Source organism: Stenella coeruleoalba, assembly GCF_951394435.1.
Source record: "Stenella coeruleoalba genome assembly, chromosome: 11".
NCBI classification, from domain to species: domain Eukaryota; kingdom Metazoa; phylum Chordata; class Mammalia; order Artiodactyla; family Delphinidae; genus Stenella; species Stenella coeruleoalba.
This window is the reverse complement of record NC_137157.1, coordinates 80,015,027-80,033,519: the sequence shown is the minus strand read 5'-3', so window position 1 is coordinate 80,033,519 and position 18,493 is coordinate 80,015,027. Positions and strand designations below refer to the sequence as shown.

The window sequence follows — 18,493 nt, the reverse complement described above, 5'->3', positions numbered from 1 at the left end:
GGTACCTATGGGGTGTATTTTAAATAGTGTTTTCTTTTCTTTACACATTTCCTATTTTTCATATTTTCTGTGGTGCTCATGAGGTGTCCTTCTTAGAAAGGAATTCTAATACAGTGGTCATCCACCTTGGTTGTACGTTACAATTATCTGAAGGTGCTTTTTAAAAGATATTGTTGCCTGGGCCCCTCTCCAACCAGTTAAATCAAAATTCCTGGGGTTAGGGTTCAAGTATCGATTACAAAACAAATATTCATTAAAATAACATTCAGGGACTTACCTGGTGGTCCAGTGGGTAAGACTCCGTGCTCCTACTGCAGGGGGCCCCCAGGTTCTATCCCTGGTCAGGGAACTAGATCCCACATGCATGCCGCAACTAAAAGTTTGCATGCCGCAATTAAAAAAAAAAAAAAAATCCTGCATGCTGCAACTAAGACCAGTCGCAGCCTAAATAAATTAATTAATTAAATTTTTAAAAAAATGCCTACAAAGAAGTGCACAAAGTTTACACTGCCAGATCAAGAAACAGCATTCTAACCTCTTAGAGGTCTCCTGGTGGCCTCTTCCAATCACTACCTCTTCCCCCCTCCCCAGAGGTAACCATGATCCTAACTTTTAACACCACAGATGGGCTTTTTTCTTTGAAATTTAATTAAATGGAATCATACAGCATGAATTCTTTTGTGTCTAGCTTTTTAAAAATCAACATTTTATTTCTGAGATTCATCCCAGCTGCTATCGTAACTGCTATTCATTCACTTTCATTGTTGTATGCTTCATGAAATAAATATATCACAATTTATTTATCTATTCTACTGTTAACAAACATTTGGACTATTTCTAGTTTGGAGTAATTATAAATAACTCCATTCAGACAATTTTTTGTATGTGTCTTTTGGTGCACATGTGCACATTTCTATTGGGTGGAACCTATGAGTAGAATTATCAGGTAACAGGGTATACTTATGCTCAATTTTAGTAGATACTCCTGAACAGTTATCCAACATGGTTTTGCCGATTTAGACCTCTATCAGCTTGTGAGGAAGTATTCCAGTTACACTATACTCTCACCAATACTTGGTAAGAACATTTTGTTTTACCTATTGGTTATTTAAATATCCTCTTTGTGAAAGGGTCTGTTAAGCCTTTTGCCCATTTTAAAAACTGGATTATCTGTCCTTATTGAATTTTAGGAACTCTTTAGTCATCACTGATACAAGTATTCTGTCAGATATGTGTTACAAATATCTTCTCCCACTCTTATAGCTTGTCTTTTCACTCTCGTTACCTTTAGATTAACAGAAGTTTTAATTTTAATGCAGTCCAATTTCTCAAGTTTTTCCTTTATGATTTTAAAGAATTCTTTGCCAACATTTTCCAAGATCAGGAAGATACATTCCCCATGTTAACTTCTAGAACTTTGTTCTACCTTTCACATTTAAGTCTAAAATCAACCTGAAACTGATTTTTATGTATGGTGTGAGGCGGGATGGTCAAGGTTCATTTTCCCATATGAATATCCTGTTGGCATAGCAACCTTTATTGAAAGTAGTTTCCCTACTGCTCAGCAATTCCACCTTTCACATAAGTCAAGTGACATATGTGAGGGTTTATTTCTGGACTCTTAACTGTGTACCATTGGTCTATTTGCCTATCCTAACACCAATATTACACTGTCTTAATTTCTGCCCCAAATTGTACTTCCTCTTCAAGACTGTCTTGAGTATTTTTGGCCCTTTTTCATTTCCATATAAATTTTAGAAAGCAGCTTGTCAATTTCCACAAAAAAAAACCCTACTGGGATTTGATTGACATGGCACTGAATGTATTAATTTAGGGAAAAATGATACCTTTATAACACATAATTTTTCTAATCTACGAATTTGAGATATCCCTCTATTTATTTATTTTCTTAATTCATCTCAAGAATGTTGTATAGTCTTCTCTATAGAGATTGTAACATATCCCTTTATAATTATCCCTAAATATTTAATATTTCTTGATGGTATTATAAATTTACTTTTTATTTTCTATTTCAATTTCTAGCTGTCTCTTCACCAACATGCCTTTTTTTCAAGGCTCCAGGTGATTCTAATGTCCAGCCAGGCGTGAGAACTTCTAACACAAAGTTTGATGAATTAGGGAAGGAAAGCTATATTTTTTCCTATTCTTTGTTATCTTTATCTAACTTTTGTGTGAAAATCCTCTGGCAATCCAAGAGCCATTTCACAATTTTTATAGAATACTGTATATTAAACAAACCAGTTATGGTTTGAGTCCTGACTTGCAGGGCCCTGTCATATTTGATGTTCCGGAGCCTCACACGGTGCCAGGTACCTGGTTGGCACACAGTAAATGTTTGGTAAATGATAGTTGAATTTTGTGACCTCAGACAAGTAATTATTTCCTATGGGCCTCAGTTCCCTCATGGTAAAATGCAGTTAACTGTGCTGCATACATCACGTGGCTGCTGAAGGTATCAAATGGGAAAAAATTTGTAAACTGTCCGATACTACACAATAAAATATCATTATTAGTTTCTATTAGCTTTCCAATGTTTCAGAGGCTCATGTCCTTATCAAAAAAAAAAAAAAATGCAGGCAGTCAGTATGGTCCTCCTACAAATAAACTAGTGGAAAGAAGAGGACTAACAGATATAAAACGCCCAGCACATCCATCATGAACAGCGAGTTGAGAAAGTGACTTCCACAGAGCGACAAGGAAATATACTGAAAGTCAAGACAACTTTAACAGTCTAGCCTGGCAGAAACTGCATTTCATTTCTACTTATAAAAACAGACACGGCAAAGGGAGACACAAATACAAAAATATATCCTGAAGAGGTTAACAGGAACTTAGCTGCGCTTCTAAGTCATCTGGAAAAGGATGCATCAGAAACATTTTTTGAGGGATAATTAGATCTTATGACTTGAGGAGTGGACAGGAATGACAGCACATCAAGGATATTACAGGGCAGGGCTTCCCTGGTGGCGCAGTGGTTAAGAATCCGCCTGCCAATGCAGGGGACACGGGTTCGAGCCCTGGGCCCGGAAGATCCCACATGCCACGGAGCAAGTAAGCCCGTGTGCCACAACTACTGAGCTCGCGCTCTAGAGCCCGCGAGCCACAACTACTGAGCCCACGTGCCACAACTACTGAAGCCTGCACACCTAGAGTTCGTGCTCCGCAACAAGAGAAGACACCACAATGAGAAGCCCACGCACTGCAACGAAGAGTAGCCCCCGTTCACGGCAACTAGAGAAAGCCCGCGTGCAGCAATGAAGACCCAATGCAGCCAAAAATAAATAAATTTAACAAAAAAAAAAGAAGGCTATTACAGGGCAAATGGCTAACACGAGACTGAGCACTTAAGCTGTAGCTCTCCTCTAAAAAGCAGTAGCTCTGCTTTTTCTGGCAAAAATGTTTTTTGCCATCTAACGTACAGCAGGGGACCCTTTTCTATTTTTCATACCCTTCCTCCATTCCTACCCAGAGTCACTCTTTCCTTCCAATAATTCCATTCTAAAAAGAGCTGCCCAATCCCAATATGTTCCTTTTCTTTCTCAATCAGATCCTAAACTTGCAACCTTAAAATTTTCCACCTCTTCCTTTTTACTATTTACTGAAATGTACCTCCACTGTTTCTGCTTTAACTCAACAGAAAAATTCTAGGACAGATCTGTCAACGCTTAGTCTTCATAATTCTTTCAGATGGAATATTAAAAACAAAAACCATTCAGCTACTTGAGCTGGCCAGCATTCAACTGCCCCTCCCAATTTCTCATTGATACTTTCTTATGAATTTTCATTAGCCCTAAAAGGTGAAAGGAAACACAAAAATGCACACACTTTTGAGAGAAAGAGAACACCTGCAACCAACTACACAAGTGGGCTGCTACCTTCCTTAAGCATTATGGATAGCACAAACTGGAGAAGGTTCAAATAGCACTCTGCTCAACTCCAATCACTAGGTAGGTTCCTGTGAGTTACCAGATATGAACCTGAATCAATAATGAAAGGTGTTCAGGGTAGCAGGGAACCGGGACTCCAAGAGAAGGGAAAACTGTTTAGATGTATGGTTCATCTCCTGCTGGTCACAGAAAGCACCATCCTCAGACATTCTAGAACTCGATCTGCCACCTTCAAAGATTCACTTAGCTTCTAAGCCACTACTCAAGGTGTTTAGCTCTTCCTGCTAAAGATGGGTAAATCCTCCTAACTTACAGCAGCTACTCAATTTCGAGTTTGTGTACTCATCAGAATCCTCAAATAGAAATCCAGACGTTTTCCAGGAGGATCATGCAAGTCTGGAACTAAGTCTTCCTTAATTTCCACTCTGATCTTTATCTGACAGATGTGGAGAATATCAGCTTTCATTAACCCTCAGCAGTCAAGTTCCCACCTGCTGTCCCTCTCCTGCACACAACAGCAATACTGATGCAAGGTCAGAAGAATAATGTGGTTGAGGAAATAACAGTGCTGTAATCGCAGAAAAGAGGTGAGAAACAGTGTCTGAAAAACATTAGTTTCTCAAATTCCTTCTCTCGTCTGATCATCTGCAAACTCAATCTCTCAGATTCTTCACCTTGGAAGAATGGAAATAGCCATATGAGGGAGGGAGAAGAGACTCTACTTTGAGGAATGAGAATTCAGAGAAGAATTAAGTGTAAAGCACCACACTAAGTAAAACATTCTCACTGGAGGGCAGCTTTGTAGAAGTGGAAGACCATGAAATTGACAGCAAGACACACGGGTTCATCTGCTGTCTGTGCCCCTCTTAGCTGTTTGCTTGTGTAGTGAGCATCGTCTTGGGCCTCTGGTTCATCCTCCACCAGTGAGGACAATAATTATCTAACAGGGTTGTAAGGATTAAATAACACTGCCATGAAAGGCACCTGGTACGTACTGCACGCAGTGAATGTTAGCGCCCTGTTATAAATAAGGCTATTTTTTCTGCAAAACTATAACCGCCCTTTTCAGCTTTGGCCTTAAATTCTAGGCAAAAATTCTAGGATTCAGTTTGCACAAGTGCTTTTCAAAGATAAGCATTCAGAAACAGAATCACATTATTCAGAAAATATTATGTTTCAGAACTACAACTAGTCTCTTAAGCTCAAAACAAAACCAAGAATGTTCTTGACCCCGTGGAAAAGCACATGATTATCAGCTTCACACAATTAACGCTTTTTACAGTTTATATTAACAAACCACCAACTATTGCTAAAATCCATTCACCAAGCACATGACCTACGGTCTAAAGTCCCATTCTGGGTTCACTTTTCCTCTGAAACTCCGTAGAGCATAACCAGTTTGAAAAGCACCTAGATTTTGGAGTACAAAAACCCGCTGCACCTTGGCTGCATCAAGCCTCGCAGTCCAGACGCTCAGACCAGCCACTTGGGAGCAAAGAGGTGTTTTAATGTGTTAAATAAAACCTACAAACATGGCTGCACCCTAAGGGAGAGAATAATGTGTCTGAACAAGAGAGTTTCCTATCTCTTCCCATTCCCCCAACCTAAATTAGGAGGTTGACAGTAAGGCCTCCTTAGCAATGGGACTTGCCTTCTGCAGGAAAGGACCTCGATCCATTCCTGCCGGTTCTGAACTCACCGCCTCCCCCGCTGCGCGGACAGACCTCGGGGTGGACTCTGACCTTGCAAGAAATGCAAGACCAAGTTTGGGTTGCAGCAGTCAGGCGCCCCCGACCTTACCCTCGCTGGAGTTCCCGACGGTCTCGGCTCCGGCGGCCGCCGCCGGTTCCGACGCCAACACAGCCAGGAGCAGCAGCCGAAGGAGCTCCATTGCTGCCCCAGCTGGGCGCCGCCACCTAGCCCGCGCTATCCCGGGGCGCCCGCGTCCGGCGCCATCGCTCGCCAGGTGCACGCGCAGCACACCTGCCAGCCCCGCGGAGCCCGCGCGCCCCCCGCCCCGGCAGAGGGCTCCAGTTCCTGCAATCAGCACCGCTGCGCGGCCCCACGCCTCCTCCAGCCCCTCACGTCACGGCGTCGGCGCCCCCCGGGGCGAGGGCGGGGACGGGAGCGGAGGGGCGTGCCCGGGCGGCGCTCGCCTCCTCCCGGCCGGCGACGCTGCGGGCACCCTTGCGCCGGGGGCTGCGGCGCCCCCAGGAAGTTCTGGGTTGTAACCTGTACTTCTCACTTTGGTATCTTTCGCACTTACGAAAACTACCGTTCGAGTGAAAAATAACCCTTTCTGTTGCGGCCTAACGTCTCCAGGCTCCAGTTTCCCGCGTTTCCTTTGCAAACGGAAAAAAACAGGAATCTGGTGCTCAAAACGGTAAGAGTTGATCGTTTCTCCCTGTCGCAATTGCCTTAGCTCCTCAGGGATATGTTGGTATGAAAATACGGGGGCAGTGCTGTTTCTGTGGTGGTTATTGCGCTGGTGATGAGCGCCACAATTAAAAATGTTTCGTTTTCTCTAAGTGAAATTATCCTCGAAGACTCAAGACCTTCATCTGAACTTCCTCTCTCAAATTTTATACGTGAGGGCTGTTTAAAGGACCGTAGTCCATGTGACAGATGGCTCGTGAGACGATTGTGGAATTAGATTTATAGACTCAAATTTATTTGGGGAAGATTGCCCTGCTTTATTTTTCCTGCTCTTTAACTTTTTCAGTTATCTATTTTAATAAGCAACTATGTTGAAAATTCCATATGTGGTTAACCCACTACTAAACTAAAAACCTATAGCAATCACCATAATATTAATAGGCACAACTCTTTTACTGTCCTTCCTCTGCCTGGTCTAAATGTTCACACCTGCGGTAGTACTATTTATTCCTATGGTGTTTATTCACTGTCCTACATACCCTCTTTCCAGTAACTCTCAATAGATGAAACCCCGGGACGATGATAGCAGCGATTATAAGGGTAGCATTTGGACCCGTGGATGTATTATTCAGTAAATTGTGTCTGATAACTGATTAGCTGCACTGTACTGGGGAGAGAGGATTACAACTCTATCTCACATTGTCACAATGAAATCCCAAAGTAATAAATAAAATTAAAATCTTAAAAGAGCTAGAAGAAATACACGTTTAAAAAAAAAAGTTGATCGCAGAATGATGGAACTGTCTTTTTTTTTTTTTTCTTTTAAGAGTTTATTTGAGCAAAAATCTATTGGAATCTGGCAGTGCCAAACCAGAAGTGATCAGAATTATTCAGTGGAGGAACTTTCTAAGCAAAAAAGCAAAGGAGGAAACCATAAAGGAAAAGATTGGTAGATTTGGCTACTTAAAAATTTTAATTTTATTAAAGTCAATAAACACCATAAACAATAAACCATATGAAAAGTCAAGTTGATGACCAAAAGTAAAAGTTAGCAAACGACATGAATAGGGAATTAAAAAAACAAAAAAATAGAAGAAAAGAAACACAAATGGCCAGTAAACTCATGAAAAAATGTTCAAATTCACTAGTAACACACAAAATCAAATTAAGAAACTAAGCTGTAAATATTTTAAAAGAACAAGAACTTCGAGTGTGGATGAAAGAGCTGAGAAGACATTGTAAGATCTAACTAGTGAGAGTGTAATTTCATACAACTTTTTATGGCATGAGCTGTATCAGAAATCTTAAAAATACTCAGCTTTGGTGTGATAATTGCACTTTTGGATTTAAGTATGTAAATATGTATAAAAATTTTATATATATATATTAGTGCACAAAACTGTTCAAGATGTTATTTACAATAGCAAAAAAACTAAAACAACCTAAATGCCCAACAATAAGTTAATTAAATAACCTGTAACATAGCCATATAATAGAATACCTTGTAGCCCTTCAAAAATCATTTTTTAAAAGGCAACTGATTGATCAGGAAGTGTTTATGAAAAGGCAAGTTAAAAAGCAATATATATATGTATGTATATAGTATAAGCTTTATTTTGTTTTCTTTTTAATATGCATTCATGTTTATATGCATAGAAAGGTTGAAAGAACATTATTAAAATGTTTAAAAGAGTTTATCTCCAGGTGATTGGATTAAGAATGATTTTCTCTGCACATTTCTGCTCTTTGTAAAATTTCTACATTGAATGTGTATGGCTTTTGAATAAGAAAATAAAAATTTTTTAAAGATATACTTCTAAAGGTTTTCTGGTAAAAGCATTCAGGATAACAGTCCATCTTCCTGAGTATGACACATAATGTTTTTCATGATGTAGCGCCTGTCCAGCTCTCCAGGTTCTTGCTGCAACTCAACTCCTCTATGCTGGCCATGCTGAATTAATTTCACTTCCCTGAACTAACCCCATTCCCTCTCTTCCACACTTTAGCATTGCAGTTCCCTGTGCCTGCAGTGGACAGCTGATGACAGATGTGTCAGTAAGCAGCAGAGGGCCTCATTACCTTGGCTTCAAAATACTGTAACAGCTTGGGAAGAATATTGGCTGGGGTTCCTTGCTCATGTCAGAGTTCCACTGGCAACCTGTGAAGCAAATGGGCCCAGCAGCTTTGCAGATGAGTTTTTATTCCTAAGAATTGAAAGGAAACACAAAAACTGACAAGATTCCCAAATCCAAGATATAGATAACTAGAGCCTTAAGGACTGCTTCAAGTCTAGAAAAAGAAGGCAGGCAACCTATCCTAGATTTTTGACAAAGCCCAAGACACCGTGGATGGAGATGGGAATAGAGCTCCAGGGGAAAGGCAGGAAAGGTGCTCTGTGAAGCTTGCCCATGTATTCTATCTCATTCTAACCTCACCTTTGCTCTGGGTTTTTTTTTTTGGAATTTTAGAATTTTATTTATTTTTTTTATACAGCAGGTTCTTATTAGTTATCCATTTTATTGCTCTGTATTTTTTAACACTTGTTCTTCCTGTGGGTTACATTCTTTGGACTGTGTTCATTAAATTAAATTCAATAAATGTTTATTTAGTAACATGGAAATGATTATGCTAGGAAACTCATTCATTTAGTCCATAAATATGCATTCAGAGTCTTCTAAGTGTCAGGCTAAATGCTAGGTGCTAGGCATTGGCAATATGGAAACAATTAAAATATGTTTCCTGCCCACAAGTAGCTCATGGTGGTGAGTGAATTAGAGTCATGTATGGATAATTAAACCTCAATGTGTTAAATGGAATAACAAGTACAAGGAACAATTCTGAAGATTGGGAGCAACTAACTTACTCCAGGGTTTCAGGAAAGGTTTTATCAAGAAAGAAATGTTTAAACTGAGGTTTAAAGCTGAGTGGATGATCAACAGGGGAACAAAATCGAGGTAGGGATGGAAGTGTGGGCTTTTCATACAAGGAAGAGAGAATTAATGCATCTTATATGATGTGCATAGGAGTACGAAACAGCAGAGCATCTGTAGGGAATTGCAAAGAATCTAATGTAACAAATGCTTATTTACAGTATTTCAGCACAGTGCTTGGAACAGTTCAGATGTTTAATAAATTGTGACTGAGTAGGTAATAAAGGTAGTTAAGGGTCTAGAATGTCAAGTTAAAGAACTGTTAAAGACTTTTTTTCCTGAAAAAATAGGGAGTCACTACAGATTAAAAAAATCAAAGTACTTACTACAAGATTGGCTATGAGTTGATAAAAAAATCAAAGCTGGGTGGTGGGTACATGAGTGTTCACCATACTATTCTCTCTACTTTTGTGTATGTTTGAAACTTTTAATAATATAAAGTTTAAAAGGACATACCAAAATTGTGTTTCAAAGATAAGAGATACATAATACTGAGTTCCTCCTCTTAAAACCATATAATCCAGTAGGGGATTCAAGAAAAGCAAATTAAAAAGCATATGAAAAAAATGTCGGGGCTTCTTCCCTGGTGGCGCAGTGGTTGAGAGTCCGCCTGCCTATGCAGGGGGCGCGGGTTCATGCCCCGGTCCGGGAAGACCCCACATGCCGCGGAGCGGCTGGGCCCCTGAGCCATGGCCGCTGAGCCTGCGCGTATGGAGCCTGTGCTCCGCAACGGGAGAGGCCACAACAGTGAGAGGCCCGCGTACTGCAAAAAAAAAAAAAAAAAGTCAAAATCATGAGAGAGAAGGGGTCCATGTGGAATCTAGTAATTCATAAAATTTACATTAAAAGTAAAAAGTAAAACTTTAAAAGATCGAGTGTGAATTAAATAACAGCAAAGAAATTGTTTTGATAAAGGTAAAGAATTGAGTGGTTATCAATTGGAGGCAATTTTGCCCCACACTTGCTAGGAGTCATCTGGGAATATCTGGAGATATTTTGTGTTGTCACGACTGGGTGGGGGGGCGTTGCTACTCTCATCTCGTGAGTAGAGGACAGGGATGCTGACAAACATCCTACAATGCACAGGACAGCACCTCAGAACAGAGAATATAATCAGCCTCAAACGTCAATAGAGCCATTGTTGAGGCATCCTGAGCTACACATATAAGACTGTATTTTGCAGGTGGATTATTACCTGAAGTCCACAGCTTCAAGAGGTTCATAAACCCCTGAAAATGTATGCAAAATTTTGAGAGCCTGGTCTGGGAAAAGGTCCACAGTTTTCATCTGATTCTTTAGGGGTCCATGGCCAGAAGAGGCTTAAGAAGCGCAGGAAAAACAAAAGTTTTCAGGGGCTGTGGCTGAATAATCTGAAGTGATTATTTCACTCAGAAAACTATTGCACGAGGAGGCGGGAATCTGTTTCCTAGAGCCAGATTATGGTCAACCTTGAAACCCAAGCAGAAATGGCTGAACATCAACCTGAAGTCTCTGTGGAGCTACTGAAAACTGTAAGGAACGTAACGACAGGACAACAGGATGGAAGTTGGGTTGTAATAGGAGTTGCTTCAGAGTGGTTCTACCCCAAGTGCCCAAATTCTCTTCAATCAGGCTACAAAACTTAGTATTCTCCCTTCATGGGTGCTGTCATTCATCCCTCTGTATCCAGCCAGGCACCAATCCGTGTGAATTTTTCCTTCAAAACTAGCCTTGTCTTCTCTTCTCAGGCTCAACACCCTAGTCTAGGCCCAACTCACCTCATTCTTGAATAACTGCAGACCCCTCCTCCTTGTGAGCCCCTGGCTTATTCATCTTTGCAAACCCAGCACCCACATAACTTTCTGGCACGTGGCAGACATTCAGTAAGGAACACTCTCAGCTGGGGGTGAGAAGAGAGGGTCACAAGCTTACCCCATATTACAGTTAAAACAAATTAGAATTCTCTCAATAATCCCATTAAGGGGGGAGGTGCCTCACCTGTAGAGGTTCCCAATTAGGTCCCAGCAGTTTTGTCGATTGTTTGGAGATGGGGTCATGTGGTGGTGAAGCAGAAGTGGAGCTTCCCAGCTAGGGCTGGAGTAGATCCCACAAGCCGAGTTCCCAACGGAGAGTTTTCTCCACCCTCCCCCAACCCCAGGAGGGTAATCAGGGATAATCAGCCTGAGGAGGAGGGTCCGTGAGTTTGTCTCAAGTCCACAAAGCAGTCATTAGCTGATTCCAGCCTCATTTCTTTCCAGACTATCCCCAGCTCTAACTTTCCTTAAATACCAAGTTTCGACCATCACTCTCCACACTGAAACCCTCAATAGGTACCAAGTCTAAGCCTAAATTGCACAGCTTATCTTTTTTAAAACTGAACATACCGCACCTACACACCTGGCTTATTTTCCAGGAACCTCCTCTTTCCCACTGTGAAACTTCCACTCTCTTCTCCACCAACCCTGCTCTGTTCCTTACCGAGTTTCTCGCAGTCACACAAACAAGAGATGCTGATTACACCTTACCTCTTACCTTACCGTCTTCCTCCTCTCACTTTTGCCCACAAGACCTATGTTTTCCATAATCTTCCAACACGGCCATTACAGCTCAGTTTAGTACTAGTTTTGGACACTTTCCATCTCACGTGTGTCAGCTGCCCCAGCACACCCACATTTAAATACGTATCCAGGCGTTCCGCACCCAAAAGCAACGGAGGGGCACCCGAACACAGCCCGTCCTGATTACTTGCTGAATTTTAATTTGGATTTCTTGACACTCAAGTCGGTACCGTGACTCCCAAGTATTCTTTAGTTGTTTGCTGTGTATGTTTTGTGGTCCATGCAAGTATTCAAGGCGATGTTTATAAATGGATACAAGGGAGGATAGGGAAAATTACTTTTAAAAACCGCATAATCCAACAATCTCTGTAAAGTGTTTAACACCTAAAAGCCACGAGAAAGTATGTTGGCACCCCAAGCAAAGTGGGCCCTGTACAGTCCCCGCGTTACCGAACGTGCGCACAGTTGAGTCGCCCCAGGTGGAAGTAGTCCATATAAAGTAGGCCTCCGGAAAGTCCCTCCCACTTCGCGCCGGGCGTGGAGTAAGGCTTGACTCCACCCACTCCAAGAACGCAGCCCTGTGATTGGCCATGACGCATCCTAGAGCTGCCCAATTGCGTACGAGCAGCTATTCTCGCGTTTCTTTGTTTGCGGGAGGAACATGGCGGATCGGCTCACGCAGTTGCAGGACGCCGTGAACTCGGTGAGTAATTGCGCGCGATTAATCTCCGTCGTCGTCTTTCCCGAGGGAAAGCAAGGCAGAAAAAGAGGTCCGAGGGACAAAACTCGGAAGTGGGGAGTGGAGTGAGGCCGGGCTTCAGCATCAAGCGCTGGGGTTGGGGGGAGGCGGCGCCGCGGTCTGGAAGGTCTTAGGCCGGCGGCGGGGCGGTGCGGGAGCCAGCGGCCTCTTAGCCTGCGAAGTGGAGAATCTCACTCCACTCCGTGACAGGACTGCGTGGACTGTCACGCTTCACGGCCTTATCATGTTCTCTCGGAAAGGTTTTATTTGCTTGTCAGTGGTGCTTATGGGATTCTTTGGCCGGGAGGGGAGAGGAAGCGGAAGCTTTTTTCCCCTTATCAATTTTAACCCACGGAGGGCAATTCTTGTTCTTAATGATTGGATTTTTGCCATTAGATGTTAGCCGAGAATATTCCTTCGCCAAAATTTTCAGGTTGGGGCGGGAGTGATAGTAAAGTGAAAAGTTTTGTTTCATCTTAGTTGGTTCCTATAGACCAAGGGTTCCATCTCTTGGCTACGCCCCCAGCATGTCAGTTTAGGGAAAACCGACGTCTTTATGATAGTCAATCTTCTGACCTTCGTATATCTTTATTTAAGGTTTTTAAAATGCCTGCCAGTGGGTTTACTCCTTATGAAAAGTCAGGTGTTGTGAGTAGACCCCCTTACTTTGATCCTTCTGATTATTTTTCCTGTTATGTGTACGTAGAAAGTATATGCAAACCAAAGAATTCATATACTTATTACCATTAAGAGCTAACTTGTTTACATTTCTGTTATTCTATTTATAATTTGATGTCCCAGGTGAGATGTTGACTGGAAAATCTAAGTACCTGGTCTCTTGCCAGTTTTTTCTCAGCGGAAGCTAATAAGTTGGTATTCCTGTTATTAGTCTTTGTGCACTTGAAGAGTGTGAATCTGCTCACAAGAAACTGATCTACTTTGTGTGTGAGGGCCAGCCCCTAAATGTTGATGAATTCACCAAGGTAAATTCTACCTTTGGTGACTTGCCTGGGCTGCCAACCAGTCTCCCTCAAGGAGATACTCCTTTGACGCTTTACAAAATCAAATTGTAATGATGCAGCTGGATACAAATGTTATTTTAGGGGAAATGTTGTGTATTCATACATGTCTCAGCCAGAAGGATGGTAAGGAAAAGTGAATATGGCCCTTAACTCCATGGTAGGCAGGCTGATCATTGGATTTTGGAGAAAAACCTCTAGGTTAACTGGTATGGGTGCCTGGTATCCATGATGGGTGCACCACCATGGTTACAGAGAAATACTCCTTGAGGAGTTTACAGTCTGATTAGAACGATGTCATATACTCAAGAGACATTTAAATAATGCAAAGGCAGTATGTGGTTATGAGTTGTAATGAATTGAGTGTTTTCAGCTGTAAGTGCTGAAGTAAAGTGAACTGTTGAGTGATATTAATTAAAATAGAGGGAATCTTATTAGCATTTATCTGAATTGTAATTATTTGTGAAATTATTAAAATAAAATTTATTTTACCCACTGAGAACTCCATGAGAGCAGAAACTGTCTTGTTCACTGTATCAGTGTGTTTATACAGTTATATACAATGCTTGTCATAGAGTTGATTTTTGATAAGTATTTGTTGAATAAATGGATTTTGAGAGCTTCATAAGGACAGAGCAAATAGCCAGTGTGTTGAATATTTGTGTGTGTTTTCTGTCTTCTTCATAACAATGCTATAATGTGAGAATGTTCCCAATTTAAAAATTAAAAGAAACTCGAGTTAGCAGAACCAGAATTAGAATCCACATTTGTACAGCTTCAGAGCAGTGACTGCCACTCTATTACCTTTGCAAAATGTGAGCAAAAGCAGTGTAGTCAGGAATGAATTTATCACCAGTCAGGCATATGTGAAGGAGGAGTAGATAATGAACAAGTAGAGTTGACTTAGATTATTGAAAGCTTTGAAATAGCCTGAAGACTTGGAGATTTATCTTGAAGACCATGCTGGGGCAAACTCAAAATTTTTGAGCAGAGTAAAATAACATAGAAAATAATAAGAACTAGGAACTTCCCTGGTGGCACAGTGGTTAAGAATTTGCCTGCCAATGCAGGGGACACGGGTTCGATCCCTGGTCTGGGAAGATCCCACATGCTGCGGAGCAGCTAAGCCTGTGCGTCACAACCCCTGAGCCTGTGCTCTAGAGACGGCGAGCCACAACTACTGAGCCCTTGAGCTGCAACTACTGAAGCCCCTGCACCTAGAGCCTGTGCTCCGCAACAAGAGAAGCCACCCCAGTGAGAAGCCCGTGCACCACAACAAAGAGTAGCCCCCACTCGCCACAACTAGAGAAAGCCGGCTTGCAGCAACAAAGACCCAAAGCAGCCAAAAATAAATAAATAAATAATTTTAAAAAAGAAAATAAGAACTAGAAATTAATAAGGAGTCTGTTGTAAACAATTCTTGTGTGAAGTTGAACTAACAGCAGCAGTGATGGTAGAAGGAAAAGGGAAAGATTTGTAGTAGTATTAGCAGGATTTGAAGATGAAAGTTGAGTCTGAAGTTAGACTGGTTCACTAGGAGATTCTCAATAGAAATTAGATATTAAACAAAGGAAACAGTTGACTTTGAGTTCTGTCATTCAAATAATGGCAGTGAATCTTAGTGGAAATGCTGATTCACTGATTGGAGATAAGGAATTGAGGTTTGAGAGGTCGGGACTATGGAGAGCAGTTGGTGGGGAGACTAGGAATCTTAGGTTTGGAGATGGTAATGTTATGGAGCCAGGTTTGTTTGCTGGACTTGGAGCAGGCCGAACACTGAGACACCGAGTTTCATAGCAGAGAAGGGGTTTATTTATTCAGGAGGCAGCGGAGTGAGGAGACAGGAGAACAAATCTCAGATTGCTTCCCAGAAGGCAAGAGGCTTGAGATTTTATGGGTTAAAGAAGCAGGGTGTTCTCAGGCCTGGGGAAGGGTGGGTGGAGGTAGGGAAAAGGTGAGGTAATTGGTGTTGTGCATGGGACCAGTTTTAGGGTTGGTGGTCCCAACAATTCTTAGGTGGTCTGAACTGGGCAGGGGCCCACTCCAAATCTTCCAAATTTCTGGAAAACAACTTAAGCCCCTGTTACTACAGTGATGCACGCATCAGCAGTGTTATCTGTAGGGGTGGTAAGAAGTCTGGTGTGGTATGACATGGGCTACGTGAAGCTTGGAGGGTGTGCAATTAGGGAAAGAAAAAAAAACTAAAGCAGTCTTAATCATTAAAGGCAGGTTACAAGCAGAGGGGTTTCTAACGAGCTGTTCCCTTATCTGCTGTTCTGTAAGACATACTCCAGTATTTTTGTTAGCGTGACAGCTTCCATTAACCCCATGGGACATGGTTTCTGTAAGGACTTGGTATTCTCAATCTTCAAAACTGATTAAGGAATACTTTTAGAGCCCTGGGAGTTCACAGCTTGAGTCCTGGAGAAAAACATTTCAGAATACTTAAGGTGCAGTCTTTTCCCCACTTTTATTCTTGTAACTACTCTAGTTTGAGAAAAGGGGTCACATTTTAAAATTTACCCTGGGGCCATTCTTAGATATTTGCCTATCACATTTGCTCTTTTCCACCACTACTTCCCCAAAAGTCTTTATTTGTGCTTGCAGTAAGTATTGGCATATATTTCTCTAGTCATTCTGTTACCTTGGGAAGAAAAGAAAGATTATTTTGTATTTCTTTGATTGAAACCAAACGTAGTTTCTTTGTATGATTAAAACATTTAATCATTGTTAGTAACTGGTTTATGTTATCCAGAATTACTCCTTTCTGTTTTATTTTCTTGCTCAGAGACCATTATAATAGGAACATTGTTGCTGCCGTTACCAATAAAATCGGTAAAACAGATAAATCCTTTCTAACTTTGCCACCTTTCCTTTGGCCTCAAGCTTGCGGATCAGTTTTGTAATGCCATTGGAGTGTTGCAGCAGTGTGGTCCTCCTGCCTCTTTTAGTAATATTCAGACAGCCATTAACAAAGATCAGCCAGCTAATCCTACAGAAGGTAAATAGATTTTCTTGGCTTCTCTTAGTTTGACTCTCACATTACCTGTAATCCCTTAAAATTAGATTTATTGAAAAATTCAACTTATTTATGGCTTTCTAAAAATGTTATTGTTTGAGAATATTACTGCAAGTTTGTCATAAAAGAAATGAATTTGTTATAGTCAATTTATGTAACACCTCATAATTCTTTTCTTGTCAAATAACAGACGTTTTACTTGTTTAGAGGAGAATTGTATGAATTTAGCTGAATTTTACTTGAGGGACCTTAATAAGAAAGGCATCCCATTTATAGATTCCTTTATTCAAGTGACCACTGTATTGTCCTAATAAATGAAATGATATACATTATGCTTACATTCCAATTTGAGATAATATTAAAGCTAATTCTCAAACGTAATAGAATTGATGTGTTGAAATTACACTTTAATCATTAGAAGCCTGCTACAGAAAAAGTTATGAAGTTTTCTGTTTTCATAAAGTTTAATTTCTCTTTCTGAAAACTTGAGATTCTCTAATATCCTAAACGAGTACCATCTTTCTCTAGAATATGCCCAGCTTTTTGCAGCGTTGATTGCACGAACAGCAAAAGACATTGATGTTTTGATAGATTCCTTACCCAGTGAAGAATCTACAGCTGCTTTACAGGTAAAAATATCTTTTCCTTTGAGAATTTTGTGAGTAGAGAATTTTGAATTAAAGAGATAGATTTAGTGCCTTTTGTTACAATTTTCAAAGTTAATCTAAATTTTGAAGTGGGAATTTTACTGTGAACTACTGTAGTCTGTTAAAGACTGAGCTGAATGTGTATAATTGTCCAATTTTGAGCTTAAAGAAAACTTGCCATTTTCCTCAGTTTGCTTCTTTTCCTTGCAAAGAGTGAGAGGAGGGGCACATTCTGGGTGTGGAGTAGAATAGTAGTGTCCGAAAGCAGCGTGGAAGGAAGTCTCATGTAGCCATCCAGAGATCTCCAATCGAAGTCATCTTTTAAGTTAATTCATACAGGGAAGACTCTGATCTTAGGATTTCTGCCACTGAAAGTTTTATCTGATCTTAGGATTCTGCAACTGAAAACTCTATCACAATGGTTGGGTAGTCATCAGATTTAAAAGTAAATACTTCTACTGCAGGTTCTTTCCGCCTCAACTTTCTTTAATCTCCAAGTTTTTCATTTCTCAGAACATTCTTAAATTTGTGTCTTATAAAGGCTGCAAGCTTGTATAAGCTGGAAGAAGAAAATCACGAAGCTGCTACGTGTCTGGAGGATGTTGTTTATCGAGGGGACATGCTTCTGGAAAAGATACAGAGCGCACTTGCTGATATTGCACAGTCCCAGCTGAAGACAAGAAGTGGCACCCATAGCCAGTCTCTTCCAGACTCATAGCACAGTGTATCTATACCGTGCGTGCGGCTGAGAAAAGAACTGTTTCAATGCCATTGAGAATTCTGCATCAGATTTAGATGGAAGCCTTACCAACAGTTACAGAAACGTTAAGCACTATGACACATGTTATCTTCTTAGCTATTTTAAATAGTCTTCTGTTTTCACTCTTAATAATAAGCTTGTAAAATCGTGATTGAACCAGCTTTAAACTGTCATTATGCCATTTTTTTAAATTGTTATCTGGGTTAAATTATTGAGGCAGATATTGCATTAATGGTCATAATATAATTAAACAGATGTACTATAAAATTCTGTTGTGATGTAATTTGTCTTTATTTTTGTCATATTTCTACAGTCTTTACAAATCAAAACATCCCTCAAGCCAGAGGAGAGGTGGTAAATGCAGAGATAGTGGACTTTTGAATTTAGGTTGATATCCTTCTGTCTCTTTTATTTATTTATTTATTTATTTTGCGGTACGCGGGCCTCTCCCTGCTGTGGCCTCTCCCGTTGCGGAGCACAGGCTCCGGACGCGCAGGCTCAGCGGCCATGGCTCACGGGCCCAGCCGCTCCGCGGCATGTGGGATCCTCCCGGACCGG

At 41.0% G+C, this 18,493-nt stretch overlaps 2 protein-coding genes across 2 annotated transcripts in view; one reads left to right on the top strand and one right to left on the bottom strand.

Annotated features, from left to right (window-relative positions):
- TM7SF3 (transmembrane 7 superfamily member 3) overlaps positions 1-6,284 on the bottom strand; it is a 36,777-nt gene extending 30,493 nt beyond the window's left edge. The window contains exon 1 of the mRNA XM_079935894.1: positions 5,709-6,284. Within this exon, the coding sequence (XP_079792020.1) occupies positions 5,709-5,799 (91 nt within the window). The 5' untranslated portion in view covers positions 5,800-6,284. The remainder of the gene's footprint in view (positions 1-5,708) is intronic.
- Positions 6,285-12,403: 6,119 nt separating this feature from the next.
- On the top strand, positions 12,404-18,205 carry MED21 (mediator complex subunit 21). The gene is made up of 4 exons (XM_079935896.1): positions 12,404-12,454; positions 16,396-16,510; positions 17,057-17,157; positions 17,717-18,205. Exons 1-4 carry the CDS (start codon positions 12,413-12,415, stop codon positions 17,891-17,893), a joined length of 435 nt encoding a protein of 144 aa, XP_079792022.1. The 5' UTR covers positions 12,404-12,412; the 3' UTR covers positions 17,894-18,205.
- The last annotated feature ends 288 nt before the right edge of the window (positions 18,206-18,493 follow it).

What these genes read in the sequence shown, in the direction of transcription:
- MED21 (XM_079935896.1), top strand. Translation starts at nt 12,413, where the DNA reads ATGGCGGATCGGCTCACGCAGTTGCAGGACGCCGTGAACTCG. An exon ending in TGCAGGACGCCGTGAACTCG is followed by an intron (nt 12,455 to 16,395) that starts GTGAGTAATTGC and finishes TTTGGCCTCAAG; the next exon opens with CTTGCGGATCAGTTTTGTAA. An exon ending in AATCTACAGCTGCTTTACAG is followed by an intron (nt 17,158 to 17,716) that starts GTAAAAATATCT and finishes TGTCTTATAAAG; the next exon opens with GCTGCAAGCTTGTATAAGCT.